We start from the raw sequence: 14,199 nt of genomic DNA on the forward strand, positions 1-14,199 counted from the left end.
TTTTGAAACGTTTCAAACACCTAGGGCATAATCTGAAAGAAAACTATTCTACCGTTTAAATAATTTTCCATCTGTTAGGAGGTAGTCGTTTATTCTCACAATATCTGATCGTTATTTGAAAACATTATAATTAGAGTATTCGTTTTTTATAACATTTCTATTTTCTTCCTAGTTAAAAGAAAATATATTTGCATTACTAAAGTGTGTACATATATTGCGTTGGGTGTAACAACGAGAAAGGTAAAAATATATATGTCTACGTGTATAAATATATCTTTACATTTACGTTACTTATACAATTTCTAGTTAATTGTTGTAACTATAATTAGGACGAAGATCGCAGTAGAATAAAAAGTATGTATAAATAAACAAGCAACAATATTATATGTGAACGCAATATCGTAATAGTGGAATATGATAATAAACTAATATATTTTAGTATTGTGTATAGTAATTGAAATATTGTGTAGTTACAAATATGTAGTCGTCTCGTATTCGTTCAACACGATTAATAATCTCGACAAATCCCACAATAAATATTCAAAAATATATTTTCACCGCTACGTTTTGTCTTCAAGATAGAATTAGGAATTATCAGATTGCGAATCTTTATCCGATAAAAGAAACAAAACGTACCCGCCTTCTGTTCTACAAAATTACAAATGCCACGAACGCATAAAAATTCATATAAATATTTGTATAAAGATTCGTACAAAAATCAGCATTCCAATGATTATTAATTGAAACTAGGCAGAGGTTTTTCTCTCTATTATCGAGATCAGTACCGTATCGTCAGAATAAAAAGACCGAAGGTAGTTAGGAAAAAGTCACTGAGGTATTTTGGAAAATTAATCGCGTGACTCGGTAAATCAATTGCACGCTTTCCCGGCCGACCTTCTCGAAGTAACAATGAATCCGGTCAACAATCGTACTATTACCGGATATCTTTTCTGGACGCATCGATTATTTGGACTAGAAAGTCGCAAATAACGCACAGTTGCTTACGCTACGAGTAAAATTGTAACAAGTCTACGTCTTTAATCGAATCACAGTAGATATTGTGCAGAATCGCCATCATTGATTACTCTTTCGTACTGTAATTGGTAAACGATAAATGTCATTTTCTTCTTCCTTCTAAGAAACGTTAAAAAAAAAATCGCCCACATCCAATTATTTTGAACAGTATTGGAGCATCTAGTACGATATTTGGTATTCTATTCTAGAAAACTAACTGTAAGCTACGCTGCGTATAGTTTTCGTTAAATGCTTTCAAATCGGTATAACTAGACTCTAAACAAAAACACTTCCGAGTTATCAAAGATTAGAAAATCGTAAACCTTGAGAGGAATCCATTAGTTTTTTTCTCAATTTATCAGATCGATGCGCGAGCGATATCAATGATAGAATTCTGTTGCTAACGCTGTCGCATCGATCTGATAAAGGACCTTAATTTAAATAGTATCTAAAGTAGCAAATGCTACTAGTCGATTATGCGATTGCATTCACGTTTCGCTGTAATGCAAAGGCGACGGAGTGATATGCAAGAAACGCGAACCTTGTTGCAATAATATAGATGAGATGAAGCCCCCTTCGATCGTTAATTGAATTATTTGAATTAATTTGATATCATAGCCCCCTTTCTCCTTCGCTCATCCTCATGATCTCCGCGACGTAACGATCAGTCAGAGGACCTGCACCCCTCTAAATCACCTTTAACGCTAGAACTATCAAGCGATACCGCAAAAGTACGATAGTAGTATCGCGGGCATTTGCTGCCGATATTGTTAATTTTATTATTATCAAATAAACGTATCGGTTCTCAGTCTCCTGTCTCTGTTACCTGATGCTGGCACATATAGAATAAAGAATTTTTACGGTCGTCCGATAATTCTGGCGTTAAAGTTGCGTACAGTTAAAGAGTAAAATTGAGCAGTAATTGTAAAATCGTGATATCGACGATACAGTATTCGGTATAATTTTCTTTGGCGAATCGATTCATATTTTGTAAGAATTTAGAAACTAAAAACTTCTGGATCGGTTCTTTTCGCTTTCAAGACGACGGCGAATTGATGGTGAACTGGGTTTGTTCGTTTATCGACACCTATTTACCTGTAAAATCCCTACCTAGGGAGGGCGATCGGTTAAACCAGCCAGTGGCCGACCTCGGAAAACGCACTGCAAGCGTTACACGCATTTCATGCGTCGGAATCGCAAGGTCGACGGGTAAAATGCGTGAAACGAGCGCAGAACCGTTCTCGCGTTTGTAGTTACACAAATGTTTCGCGAATCCAGACGGACTCTGTTTCACCAGGTTAACAACTTTTCGCTTGAGCTGTGCACACGCAATTAGCGTACTGTACAGAGAGAACATCGCCGACTGTTCTTTAGACGATTTAAAAATTAAAATATAGATAGCATGCGGATAAAACGATTGGATGATTTAAGACACGCACAATTGTCCTGCTCACTCAGACTCTGTTAACTGACAACAGCGCTTCAAGGGCTGTCTGGTCCGGGCTTCTTGCGTTTTCGCAATAGCTAGTTGATGTTCAACGGCATCAGCGGCACATACTTGTCGCTGGGGCGGAAATTGTACTGGGAGCATAAGCGGTTCGACTCGGACTCGGCGTATCCGTTCCTGAAACAAATTGAATTCGTCACAGAAAGCACGGAGGCCTCTAAATCCCATCACCGCCACCACCGGCCCGTAAACCAACACCAAAATCAACACCAAAACCCCGTGGAAATCTGATCTTTAGAAGATTACTACAGTTTCACGGAGCTCCGCCAAGGTGATATTGCTGTTTCTGTTTAAGGCCCTCGTGCAATGCTCTTAGGAACGTCTTCAGGAATAGGATCTTTTTGATGCGGTAGTCCCGTGGTTCCGGCGCCTCGAACTTCGCCGAATTTTCCCACTCCAACGAGCAGCTAAAGGATTTCCGGTTTAAGAATCGTTAAGAATTTCTTGCAATTGATGCAGATCATTTTTCTTTTGCATAAAAGATCGATGATAAAATTGGTTGAACCAAATGCCATGGATGAACGCTAACGATACGAGAAAAGTGGTCTTTTACCTCTGCCACTGGGAGCACGGGCGTCTCTCTTTGAAACAGGTGACTTGTATTACATTGAAGAATAGCGCGCCGAGGGTGTTCGCCACCTCCGAATTCAGGTTTTGAAGACACCTGCGGAACGTAGCGTCGCAGTCGCAATGGGACCTGGTGAACGGCGAATTGTTACAAATTCCGTGGATGCACTCTTGCGGGCCGAGCGTGACCGGACAATGATCGTGTTCCCTGCAGCAGGCGTCTTCCAACGCGTGTTTGCCCAACTCGTCGTACGAGGTGGCCAAAGTACCTGGTCCGCACCATTTTGTTCCCGGATAGATTAGTCCACCGCCTGCGGGCTGGTTCTGCCAACAAAATTGATACGTTTCAAATTTACGGATTATTGTTATATTTCATGATTATTATCGTTATTATTATCGTACAAGCGGCGAAGTAAACAGTCGAATTCGGCAATCGCGGCGCACCGAAGCGAGAGAACGTCTCGATCGAGCAATTTGAGCGGAAGGAACTTGACTCGATGGGTTTTGAGAAGGCTGAATTGTAGAGCAACGCTGTTATTTGCCTCGAATCGGTAGGACATGTGGTTACATCATAGTAAGATGAACTCGTTACAACGTTACGCCATCAAATAATTTTAGATATCTCCAATTAACATTCGGCGAGATCAACTCTATTTGTTTAGAGTTCAAGAGCAGTCTGCGGAGTAAGAGATTGTACGCGAATAAGTGGCGAACAACAGGTAGGACGAATATCTTGATATTACGAAATCGTAAAGAGACGACGGAGAGGCAATGTCTCTGAAACGCTAATCGATTTAACCAAGGTGTCTGCGTTTGACTCGAAGATCCGTCCGCGAGCAAGGCCATGTTTTACCTTTCCCTTGTCCCGGGAGGCTTTACAAGTTTCTTCGAGGTCGGCAACCAGATTGCTGGACATTTGTCGAACTTTCTTGGGATCGGCGCCGAGCAGCATCCTCTGTATGACGCCGCGGTCCGTGTACAGGGCGCAAAACGGCGCATCCGTTTTCAGTTCCACCATCCTGGACATGGCCATGTCCGCCACTAGAACGCTGCCCTTGGTTCCTTGGCTCCAGATCGTTGCCGCGAGTAGTACCGCTATCGCCAACATCTGAAAAATCGAATCAACAATGTCAGAATAGCAACAGATCGTACTTCGATCATCTCCGCAGTCCAGAATCCGCTGAAACTATGCTAATCGCCGTTCATCTTCGTTCAGCAACGGTCATCAATTACATCATTCGACAATCCTTTCTACATGGTTTCGAGTGGAAAGGTCTCGGTTTTATTTGGAAACTTCCAATCCTCTTCAACAAGAATTTGTGATTTCACCGATCTATCGGGACAAGGATGACCGACGAGCATGTTAATATATTGAATGAGGACACTGGGTCAACGATTCGCAGATGTTACACAATGTTTGAACCCCATCGCGTCAACTCTACAAATATGTATCGACGTCGATGTGGTTCTTTTTATATGGTACCGGCAAGATGCTGCATTTTATCGAACGTACCGTTTGTTAGCCGTTAGCCAAGGATAGTGTACCATCGAGTTATACCAATTAACGTTAAAGTCGATGTGAACGATTCTGATTTTAGCTTTTTTCGTACATAGAAGTCTGCTTCGTATCAGATCTCTTTGTGGCAATTTATCCACTGTTCGGAGTAAAAATAGACCTATGAAAATCTACTTGAGTGTCCATTTCCATGCCGATGTGTCCCCACGAAGGTCCAAGGGGACCTTCCCTTCCAGGACCCAGGGAGGTCTAATGAGAACAGATTGCATTACGTGACAGGCCAATATGAGATTTTCTTTGTTAATCTATCATTAATCTATCGTTAATCGTTCCTCGTTACATCGGCAGGCCATGCGTCAGCACGCCAGAGAGATTGCCCTGCAGGAATTCCGGTCGATTTAACAAGCAAACCGAGGGGGTAGATCGATTAAAGCGTGTCGAACGATTCGTTGTACCTGTTCACCACAAGTCGAAATACATTCTTAATGAAACACTGCCGCCGCATAAGAAGATCCAGAATGCATTTGAAGTGAATTAAACTTGCCATTCGATAGATAAGTAAAAATCGGTTGCCTCGAGTTTCTACCCCCTAACTTTCATCTTAGGTACGCGACGCATGTTCGTATGCGACCGTATATTAACTTATTTTACAAAAACGGAGTTGAAATTGTCAGTCTCCTGAAAATTGTATTACAACACGACGAAATCTCTGACGGAGCATCTGTTCAAAAATTTCAAACGACTCGTTTCAAGGCAACCGAACGGTAGATTACTTAGATATCGATCGCGCGGTCGTCCTTGCAGGTGAGCAAGTTTTGAAATTAATTCATGGAAACGATCGTGCTAATGATGCGGCATTTAGTGTGTGACACAGGCATTTGTCATGTTTCATTTTAGCGATCGAAACTGTTCCTTTCATAGCGCAAAATTGTGTAAATGCTTACGACTCGTTCAGGCAAATAGACGCAAATTGGAAGATTGCTCGGTCCAAGACCAAATCCCTTCAGAATTCATCAGACTCCGAGCCGGAAAATGAAAAGGAGAAGAGATCGAGAAAACAAGATCACAGAAACTCCGCGAATTACCAATGTATCGTTTCACTTTTCTTTCCGAAGATTCTAAGTTGAATCAATCCGAAAGTGTTTGGGACTCGCGAGGCGAAGGAAATTCGCATGGATCCTCCGAACCAATGACTCGGAGGCACGCGAACCGACTGATGCTCGCTACACTTCTCCGGAGAACCGTCTCCAAAGGTCCAGATCGATTCAAGGTTACCAAGAGATAAGTGACAAAGGCATCGCACCGGTTGTCCTTCCGTCGTGACGGAGTCAAAGTCGGTGTCTATTGCGAGTCGCATGAATTGCGAATAAAGTCTGCGACCTTAAGAACGTTTCAATGATCAACGGTCGGCGCGGTACGTTTTTCCAGCAAATAACTTTCAAGGTGAAATCTGAGATGCTGAAAAACCGATCAAAAGGAATCGTTTCTGGATGATCGAACAGCAATATGCCTTTTGGCTGGACGTGAACAGTCTAGAGAAAAAAATAAGAGAAACCAAACGAAACGACCTTTCGGACTCGTTATCAACGAACACCGGCTGGAAGTAAAGATAATTTTCTGGTTTGTTGACCTCTCTCATGTAATTTCGAGCAACAAGTGACATGCACTGATGACACCAAACGAAATCCCTCTGGCCGGAATGTCTACTAAAAATGAGAAGAAGTATAGGAAACAATTGATGCAACGAATCCGTTGGAAGACTAAAGCGAACACCGCCTGCTTCGCTTTTGACAGACACTTTAAAACTTTAAAAAAATGATCCCGAAGAATGGTAAACAAAACGAGAAACATCAGAACGTGCACGTTCGTTATCGAGTCTGATTAAGGGACTTTTCATTGAATCAGATCGACTAGGGTGCTTCAGTCTGATGCGAGAGAGAGAGGACGATCTTAAAAAGATCGCGTGGAACTGAAGCAGACAACGAGAATCTGGTACACGAGGCCTCATCGACGAACTTGTCTCTTGAACCTGTCAATTACATTGACCCAGCAACCCTATCTAACCGTGGCGAATCAACACAGTGACTCTGACCCACCGTCGCCTCACGTTTCACACACGCCTCGCGTAGGTCCGGGGACCGGTCATTGCAAACTATTATCGCTCGCACCGCTCTCCTCGCAACCGTCGTTCGCGTTCAATTCTCTCTTAAATAATACATTCACTGTAACCATTCACTCGGCAGTCGTTCAATCCTTTTTTTCAGAAATATTAGAGATCAAGTAAACAAATTGTTTAACCGTTAGAATTCCGTTAGCGAACGGGTTTAACTTGTACCTGCATCTTTGTTAGAGATTTCAAGAATAGGAGATCGAACAAATCAGACAGTGCATAGACCTAAAGAAATGCCTTCTCTGCAAATATTAAAGGAAACACCGGGTACAGGTCGTCCAGTAAAAGAACCGCGATCGACCATTTACGAGGTGTCACAGAGATTGTATTATGAAATATGACGGTAAGACGGTTCAAGTGAAAAATATAAGAAAATCGATCAAATTACTCTGATAGAGGATCGTTGAGGCACGTTGTCGGATACGTGTTATCGACGATATACCAATGTGTCCGGGCACTGCTCTATTCTCGAGAACTATCGAGCAAGTACACGCGATCCACGATCCTATATCAACTCGAAATCGAATCAGCGACGGATTGATAGCAAACCGACAAAATGACGCGAAGCTAGCTCACTGACAGGAAGGCCGTGGTGGACGGGTTCACCAGCTGCTGGCAGCCTCACCACCATCACCAACCACCACCGCTACCCTCGCGACTTCTGCGCACCCAATCCCCCCCCCCCCGGCCGCCAAACAACTGCAACGCGACTGGGGCTGCTGCAGTGCGCAACAACCCTTCGAGTGGTCAACCACAATCTCTTCTCCGTTTTGTCTTGCGAATGCTACCGGCTCGACGACAATGCTTCCGATACAGAATGACAAAAATTCGGCCAGTTATTTGTATCATTGGGTATAGCAGAGTGTGGTCGATCGGCTGCTAATCGATCTCTCCGTGAAAATAAAGATTTGTACTTTTACTATGGATTATCAAATCCTATGGTAACATACTGCTGCTATGGATTACTATTCCACATTGCTGAACAAGTTTCGACTGTTCAATATTCTTGAGTTTCCGTTCGTTCATTTGTTTTTAAGACAATCGTTCATTCTCATTCTTCTCACGTACGACCGCTTCAGAGAAATATATTGCGACCAATTGCACCTACACAGAATATACATTCTCGAAATTCAACAATGCGGATGTTTTCGGGGATGGATAGCTGAGACAATGTGGTGAATGTGAAAACGATAATGTAATATAAAAACATGTTGAACTCCTTGACCTTCTCTCGATTAACTATGCAACTCACCTTTAATTCCTACTGGAAGTAAATACGGATTTCCTTCGAAAAGTTCAAGAGATCGAGGACGTCTCAGGTGAATAGATGCGGTTGGACGTCTCGCTTAGTCTCGTCGCAACGGTTGCTATCGAACTGATCGTTGAAACGGATCGTCAGGATACTAATATTCAGGGGCATAGGTATACATATGAGCATGAACCCATGATCCAGATGCGTTGTATTGGAGAGATTCTGAATCACGTGATCCGCCGCTATTTAGAACCGTGGAACATGCAACTCCCGGTTGTAAATCGATTAGATTAATTTAGTCATCACCTAAGGTGTTCTGAACTACTTCTACCGGAACTCTTACATCCGTTTCTTCGTTTATTATGTCACGGATGCTGTATTCGAACAATTTATCGGCAACGTTCCTACGAAAGTTCAATGGAATATCAGAACATATTGTATAGAAAATTTTTGTGCAACGGATAACGTAAACGACAATAGCGGATCATTATAAAATGAGAGCAGTAGAAAAAGGACAGATCAATATACGCTAGTAAACTAAACAAATTTTATTTTTATTTATGTTCGTCATCGTCATTGTTTATATCCTATATAATGGTCGGTGGAAAAATATTAGTTATCGATAGCCTCTCATTCTCGTTCTATATCTATCGTTGATCTATTCGTCAATATCCTTGTAATTTCGATATTCGTAAGCTGTCGTAAAACATCAGGAGTATGATAAACCTCTTTGAGATCGGGGTAAAACTAATTGTAAGGGATACCCTTCAGTAAAATGTTTAAGGTATCCATTCGACTTCCATTGCTGCTCTAGTATTCTCCTCCGGTTTGATCGTGCTTTTCTCCTCGCTTCCGGTCAACTTATGGTACACTTTGCCTCCCGCGTTGGCCACCCACTGCACCCCGTCTCCAATTTTTTCACCAGTTTTGCGAACAACGTTGCCAAGGTTTTCCGCCGTGAACGTGTTAGGATCCACGTTGATATCCAGAGTGTTGTTACCTTTAGGGCAATCCTTTTGCGAGACTATGCTTAGCTCGAAAGGATCGACCCCGAAATTACTCAACTGAAAGCGCAGCTTGTCTAAATAAGTTTTGTCCAACTCTTTGTGTCTAGAGAGAAGCGTCGCGCTCTGCCGATGAGCGAACGCTAACTTTTGACATGTGAAAATTCCTGCATAATTCTCATAATCGGTGGCGAATACCACATGAGATGCGCTCCCGGCTACGCCTGCAAAAAAATTAATTTCATTAATTTCTGGAGGATTATTGGATAACATAAGAAAATTAACATCGACGATGCTTGAAAGAAATCCATAGGAATTCATCGGCTAATACAAGCTGAGAAAAAAGAGATGCTCCGATAATTTGCATCGAGCTGAATTATGTCTGATGCTTACTTAAAGGAAAACGGACTTCCATCCGAGCTGCAACGTTCGGGTCCGGAACGGATAATTCACCGGTGTAATGGTACTCGTGCTTTAACGGCGTAAGACCTACGCATAGAGGCATCGTTTTATTACGGATAATTCATCCCACTTGCCAGGTAGTTATCCTATTGACATGCTTTTATGAGTAACCAACGATGGCACCCATCGTTATGCTTCTTTATTAACTAATAGGTTTCCAGTAATATATACAACTGACTTATGACCGCAACTGTTATAGAAAACCTTGTCCTTCTTCAAGTTATCTCAAGAGCATGTATTCTATGTATTTCAAATTCTCTGCAAGTCTTACTGATCTTACCAAGTATCGGGTGATTAGAATGTTGCCCGATAATGTATTCGCCCGGTTCTTCCCCGCGTGTATAGTTGTAAATAATACATTTGCTGGCAGTCTCCGTTTTTTGAATCACGTACCATACACCCAGAAACTACAAATGATAAAACTTCATTTATATAAAACATTAACTTTTTCGACCTTAAGTTTAACTTTGAATTTTCAACTGACTCTACTCATTTGAAATCCCTGCAACGGCTCGACGAGCGGGCATGCGCCCATGTGGTAGGAGTGGGCTTTAGCGAAAGCGAGACATCCCGCTATCAATATTAAATAAGATATCCCCTTCATCTGCAAAATAAAATCCATTGAAGTTCATCCGTTACAGGGATAAGTGTATTTACTAATAGACCGCGGAAACTTACAATTCCACCGACAAATTTAAAAGAAAATTTTCTTTGTATCACTGCTATTTTTCAAACATTTTTATACATTACGAGTACAAAACGTTTTGCTGTCTGTTGTTAATTATCATTTCTATTTCTATCTGATGATTGCGATATTAATAAATTTGTATTAGACGACATTTATCGTACTGCGATTACTTTTAAACGATTCAAACGGCCTTCGTACTTTTTACAGATTTCAAAATCGGAATTTCAACAAAAAGTTTTATCTATCGAAACCTTTGACCCCGATCCCGGAAACTTCTGTCAACAAACCAAACTATGTTCTATATCTAAATTAACAAATGTTTATACAGCTTTCGTTCAATATAAATAGTTTCCTTTACCATTTATGTTAAAGGCTTCAAAAACATTGTTCCTTGATTATTAAAATTACGAACAAAAAATTTAAATATATAGCGAAACTACGTCTCGGTCTTTTATAAAGACAGAGCCACTACAAGTCATGATATGACATATGAACTCTGGTGACCTCATTCCTTTGTTGCGGTGATTCCTTTTTTTCTCAAGAAATGTTTAACACGTACACGTCTACCATAATCGATATATGAACTAGTATGCTCTTACCATATTCAAGTCAGATAAATGCGCAATATTTCGTAAAGACGAAATTATAGTATATATTTATAATTATATAAGTAGAAGTTACATAAAGATGTAACCAATTAACTTTTCCGAGATCGTTTTCGTATCCCCGGCAGTTAATATTTATTTTTGTGTATGTAGTTCGATAAAGCCAGCGGACAAAGAAACTACTCTATGCCTCTAACAATGAAATGCGTTGTTCTGAACAATTGTAAAAACTATTTCAACTTCACTAGCAGCAGTTTCAACTTGTTTAGCGACTTCTTTGTTCAGAAATATTTAGTGCAATATTTCAATCATCTTAAAAATTTGTGAATTTCAAGAAATTAATAGGGATACAATATTCTGTTAAGAAACAATCTGATTCAGAAGCCAGAGAAAATGTACTTACGGTGATGTGGTATTGTCAAACTCTGAACTGGTACTGTAAACACCGGACTGAAAGAGGATTTTATGAAACGATCCCCACTCTGATCGAATTGCGAGACGCGCGCTTTGAATGGACTGGTGACTGGTGAGTGAACACGTTGCTCTGAAAGAACTTGAAATAATTGACTCATTAATCAACTTTACTTTTTCTATAAATCGTTTTCTTATGATATTATCTTATGTGTTATATAATCTTATCAATTACCCGATTATTCATAACTTATAGAAAAATCAAATAAAAACTTGTGGAAAATCTTAAAGGAATACTGACATTCGTTTAAGAGTATTAAGGACCGGCTACTGATACATATTTCTACAACGTCGCACAACATGAGTCATCTCTCTCCATAAATGAATCTTGTTGTTCATTCTGAGAACTGGTAATACCCACGAAGGATACCACTATCTCCCTAATATCAATGTAACTTAATTATTGAAGACTGGAATCGGGGAATACTTTTAGATTAAACATTTACGGTTATTATTTATAATAAAGTTTCAAATCTCACGCATTCGAATCAACCTGTAAGATAAAAGTCAATGACAAAACTTGTGAGTACAATTAAATTAAAACATTCGTCGTTTATTTGATTATAAAAATACAGAAGATATGCGTGGATAAAACTAAAAATTTTTGCGTTATACGTAAAGGCGACACGCTACAACGAAATATCATTGATTAAATTATTAACTTTATCTTATCTATTTCATAACAAAAGAAGCAGAAAGTTCAAAAAACATATTGTCAAATTATAGTGAAAAATCTGGGTCACCCATTACACATACTCCATAAAATTTTAACTTAAATCAATAAACGATAAGAGCAAATAAAACGTTAAAATGAATAATATATATGTTAAAATGACAGATGTTTCCTTAATAAAATTGTTAACATTATCTAAATGTAATCACTAGAGAGCCGATCTTTATGCAAGATAATTATTTTCGAAAATGATTGTACAAGATAGAAATTAAATAAAAATAAATTGTTCCTTTTAATATTTTCAATATGTCCAAAGTAGTTTAACAATATTATAAAATTGTCCTTATATTTTCGAGATTCTACGTATCAGCTATTCATTTTACATATACATGCAAATTAGCTTGCCGGAATAGCCTATATTCCCTGTATAGTCACGTGATTAAAATGTCACAAAATCTGAGCAATATACAATCAACCATCTCTTATACACACACAATCATCCGTTCGTAGTTCTTCAATTTTTTGCTGACGGCAATTTATTTAAATTTAAATCATCGAAAAATGGATGTGTCAGTATAGCTCGTGCAGATATTCTATGCGTTGGATTATAAACAAGCATAGCTTCCAATAGGTCATGTCCATCATTATCTAGCACTTTCACTTGCGATTTTAAATTATTAGTTATCCAATTTGGAAATGTAGCCTTATAATCTGATAATTGAGTTACACCAGGCCATATTTCTTCAGTAGGTGTCCTTAGTATACTACAACATAGTTATTATTTATATTAATAATTAGCGTAATTAATTGTTAATTAGCATAATATTGCAAAAATGTGTCATAAATATATTATACCGAAATATTCTGAACAGTTGGTCGATCTCACTGTCCCCTTGAAACAGTGGTTTTTTAGTTGCCATTTCTGCAAATATACATCCTATGCTCCATATATCAATGGCGCAAGAATACCTGCTGGCACCTAAAAGAATTTCGGGTGCCCTATACCACAAAGTCACTACCTCGTGCGTGTATACCCTAACTGGTATGCCAAATGCTCTCCCAAGACCAAAGTCGGCTACTTTAATGACACCTGCTTTGTCGATCAATAAGTTCTGTGGTTTTAGATCACGATGTAGTATTCTACGTTTGTGACAGAACAATATAGCAGAAGTAATCTAAAACAAAGTATAATTAGAACATACCTACAGATCACTTTCCATTTTATTTAATATCTAGAACCTAATGGAATAAGAAGTGCCTTGAACTTAATATCGTTTTAAAACTACTATAATAAGACACAAAATGCTTCCGATGAAAAGCATTTTTTTTAACATAAGTGAAATCAATAAATTTGGTACAGAAAACATATAAAATATTATTCTTAAAAAAAAGATTAGTTTTGGTAGTTTCCAACCTGATACAGATAAGATTTAACCACTTTTGGCTCCAATAACTTTCCACTACCTAGACTGTCCATATACTTTTTTAGGTCCATAGAAAGATATTCAAAAATAAGGTATAATTTGGTTTCTTCCATTAGTACATCTACCAGTCTGACAATATTAGGATGCTGTAATTCTTTTAGCAATGAGATTTCACGAATTGCTGTTGGTGGGATTCCTTCATCATCGACTTCCAATCGGATCTTCTTCATTGCAACAATTTCTCCTGTTTTTTTATGCTTCCCTTTGTAAACCACTCCATAAGTTCCTAAAAAAAATGCTTTGTTGTACTACCTCTCATATTATTTTATAACAAATAACAATATTCCATGGCAATAAAATTTATTTTACCAAGAACATGTACATATGCTAAAGAATGATTAACTTGTAAATCAACGGAAAAAGAAATACTTGTAATTGCATGAGGATCAATCAAACCCTAACTAACAACACAAAAAGTTTCGCAAAACTCGATTAGAAAACCATGGATCTGCAGAGAAAGCATTGTCAAATCACCTTCACCGATTTTCTCGATCTTTACGAAGTTTTCCATGGCGGAGGTACGACCGTATGATGTAAGGCTGATTGATGCCCAATTTTAGCTTCGAAATCACAAATTTCGTAAATGCCAAAATGCCACAGATGTACGAGGAACTTTGTAACGATTCTTGGCGTAACTATCAAATTCAAATGTCGGAACGCCACATATATAGTATTCGGGCAATATCGGAACTAGTCGGACATTTCTCGACCAATCAAAATTGTTGTTGCTATGACTACGAGTACAATCGGGCGCAGGTGTTTTCCCTATGCCCGCTATTTTTCTCC

General features: G+C 39.2%; 3 protein-coding genes across 6 annotated transcripts; all 3 read right to left on the reverse strand.

Moving 5' to 3' along the window:
- Positions 1 to 74: 74 nt before the first annotated feature.
- LOC144470845 (acidic phospholipase A2 PA4) lies at positions 75 to 8,476 on the reverse strand. 4 transcript variants are annotated; one of them, XM_078182410.1, is made up of 4 exons: positions 8,027 to 8,476; positions 3,942 to 4,196; positions 3,075 to 3,412; positions 75 to 2,638 (listed from the first exon to the last, which is right to left on the reverse strand). In XM_078182410.1, the coding sequence occupies exons 2-4, from the start codon at positions 4,194 to 4,196 to the stop codon at positions 2,539 to 2,541; spliced, it is 693 nt and encodes a 230-aa protein (XP_078038536.1). In that variant the 5' UTR covers positions 8,027 to 8,476; the 3' UTR covers positions 75 to 2,538. The 4 variants fall into 4 exon arrangements, with proteins under 4 accessions (XP_078038536.1, XP_078038535.1, XP_078038534.1 ...); XM_078182409.1 differs by lacking the exons at positions 75 to 2,638; positions 8,027 to 8,476 and adding exons at positions 2,680 to 2,928; positions 7,163 to 7,331; XM_078182408.1 differs by lacking the exons at positions 75 to 2,638; positions 8,027 to 8,476 and adding exons at positions 2,681 to 2,928; positions 5,549 to 5,803.
- An 83-nt stretch (positions 8,477 to 8,559) lies between these two features.
- LOC144470844 (apolipoprotein D) lies at positions 8,560 to 11,348 on the reverse strand. Its single transcript, XM_078182405.1, has 5 exons — positions 11,189 to 11,348; positions 9,977 to 10,096; positions 9,773 to 9,899; positions 9,424 to 9,519; positions 8,560 to 9,254 (listed from the first exon to the last, which is right to left on the reverse strand). The coding sequence occupies exons 2-5, from the start codon at positions 10,094 to 10,096 to the stop codon at positions 8,806 to 8,808; spliced, it is 792 nt and encodes a 263-aa protein (XP_078038531.1). The 5' UTR covers positions 11,189 to 11,348; the 3' UTR covers positions 8,560 to 8,805.
- A 1,009-nt stretch (positions 11,349 to 12,357) lies between these two features.
- Positions 12,358 to 14,035, reverse strand: Cdk1 (Cyclin-dependent kinase 1). The gene is made up of 4 exons (XM_078182404.1): positions 13,888 to 14,035; positions 13,344 to 13,639; positions 12,785 to 13,104; positions 12,358 to 12,693 (listed from the first exon to the last, which is right to left on the reverse strand). The coding sequence occupies exons 1-4, from the start codon at positions 13,922 to 13,924 to the stop codon at positions 12,444 to 12,446; spliced, it is 903 nt and encodes a 300-aa protein (XP_078038530.1). The 5' UTR covers positions 13,925 to 14,035; the 3' UTR covers positions 12,358 to 12,443.
- Between the last annotated feature and the right edge of the window lie 164 nt (positions 14,036 to 14,199).

This window comes from Augochlora pura, chromosome 6 (assembly GCF_028453695.1).
Source record: "Augochlora pura isolate Apur16 chromosome 6, APUR_v2.2.1, whole genome shotgun sequence".
NCBI classification, from domain to species: domain Eukaryota; kingdom Metazoa; phylum Arthropoda; class Insecta; order Hymenoptera; family Halictidae; genus Augochlora; species Augochlora pura.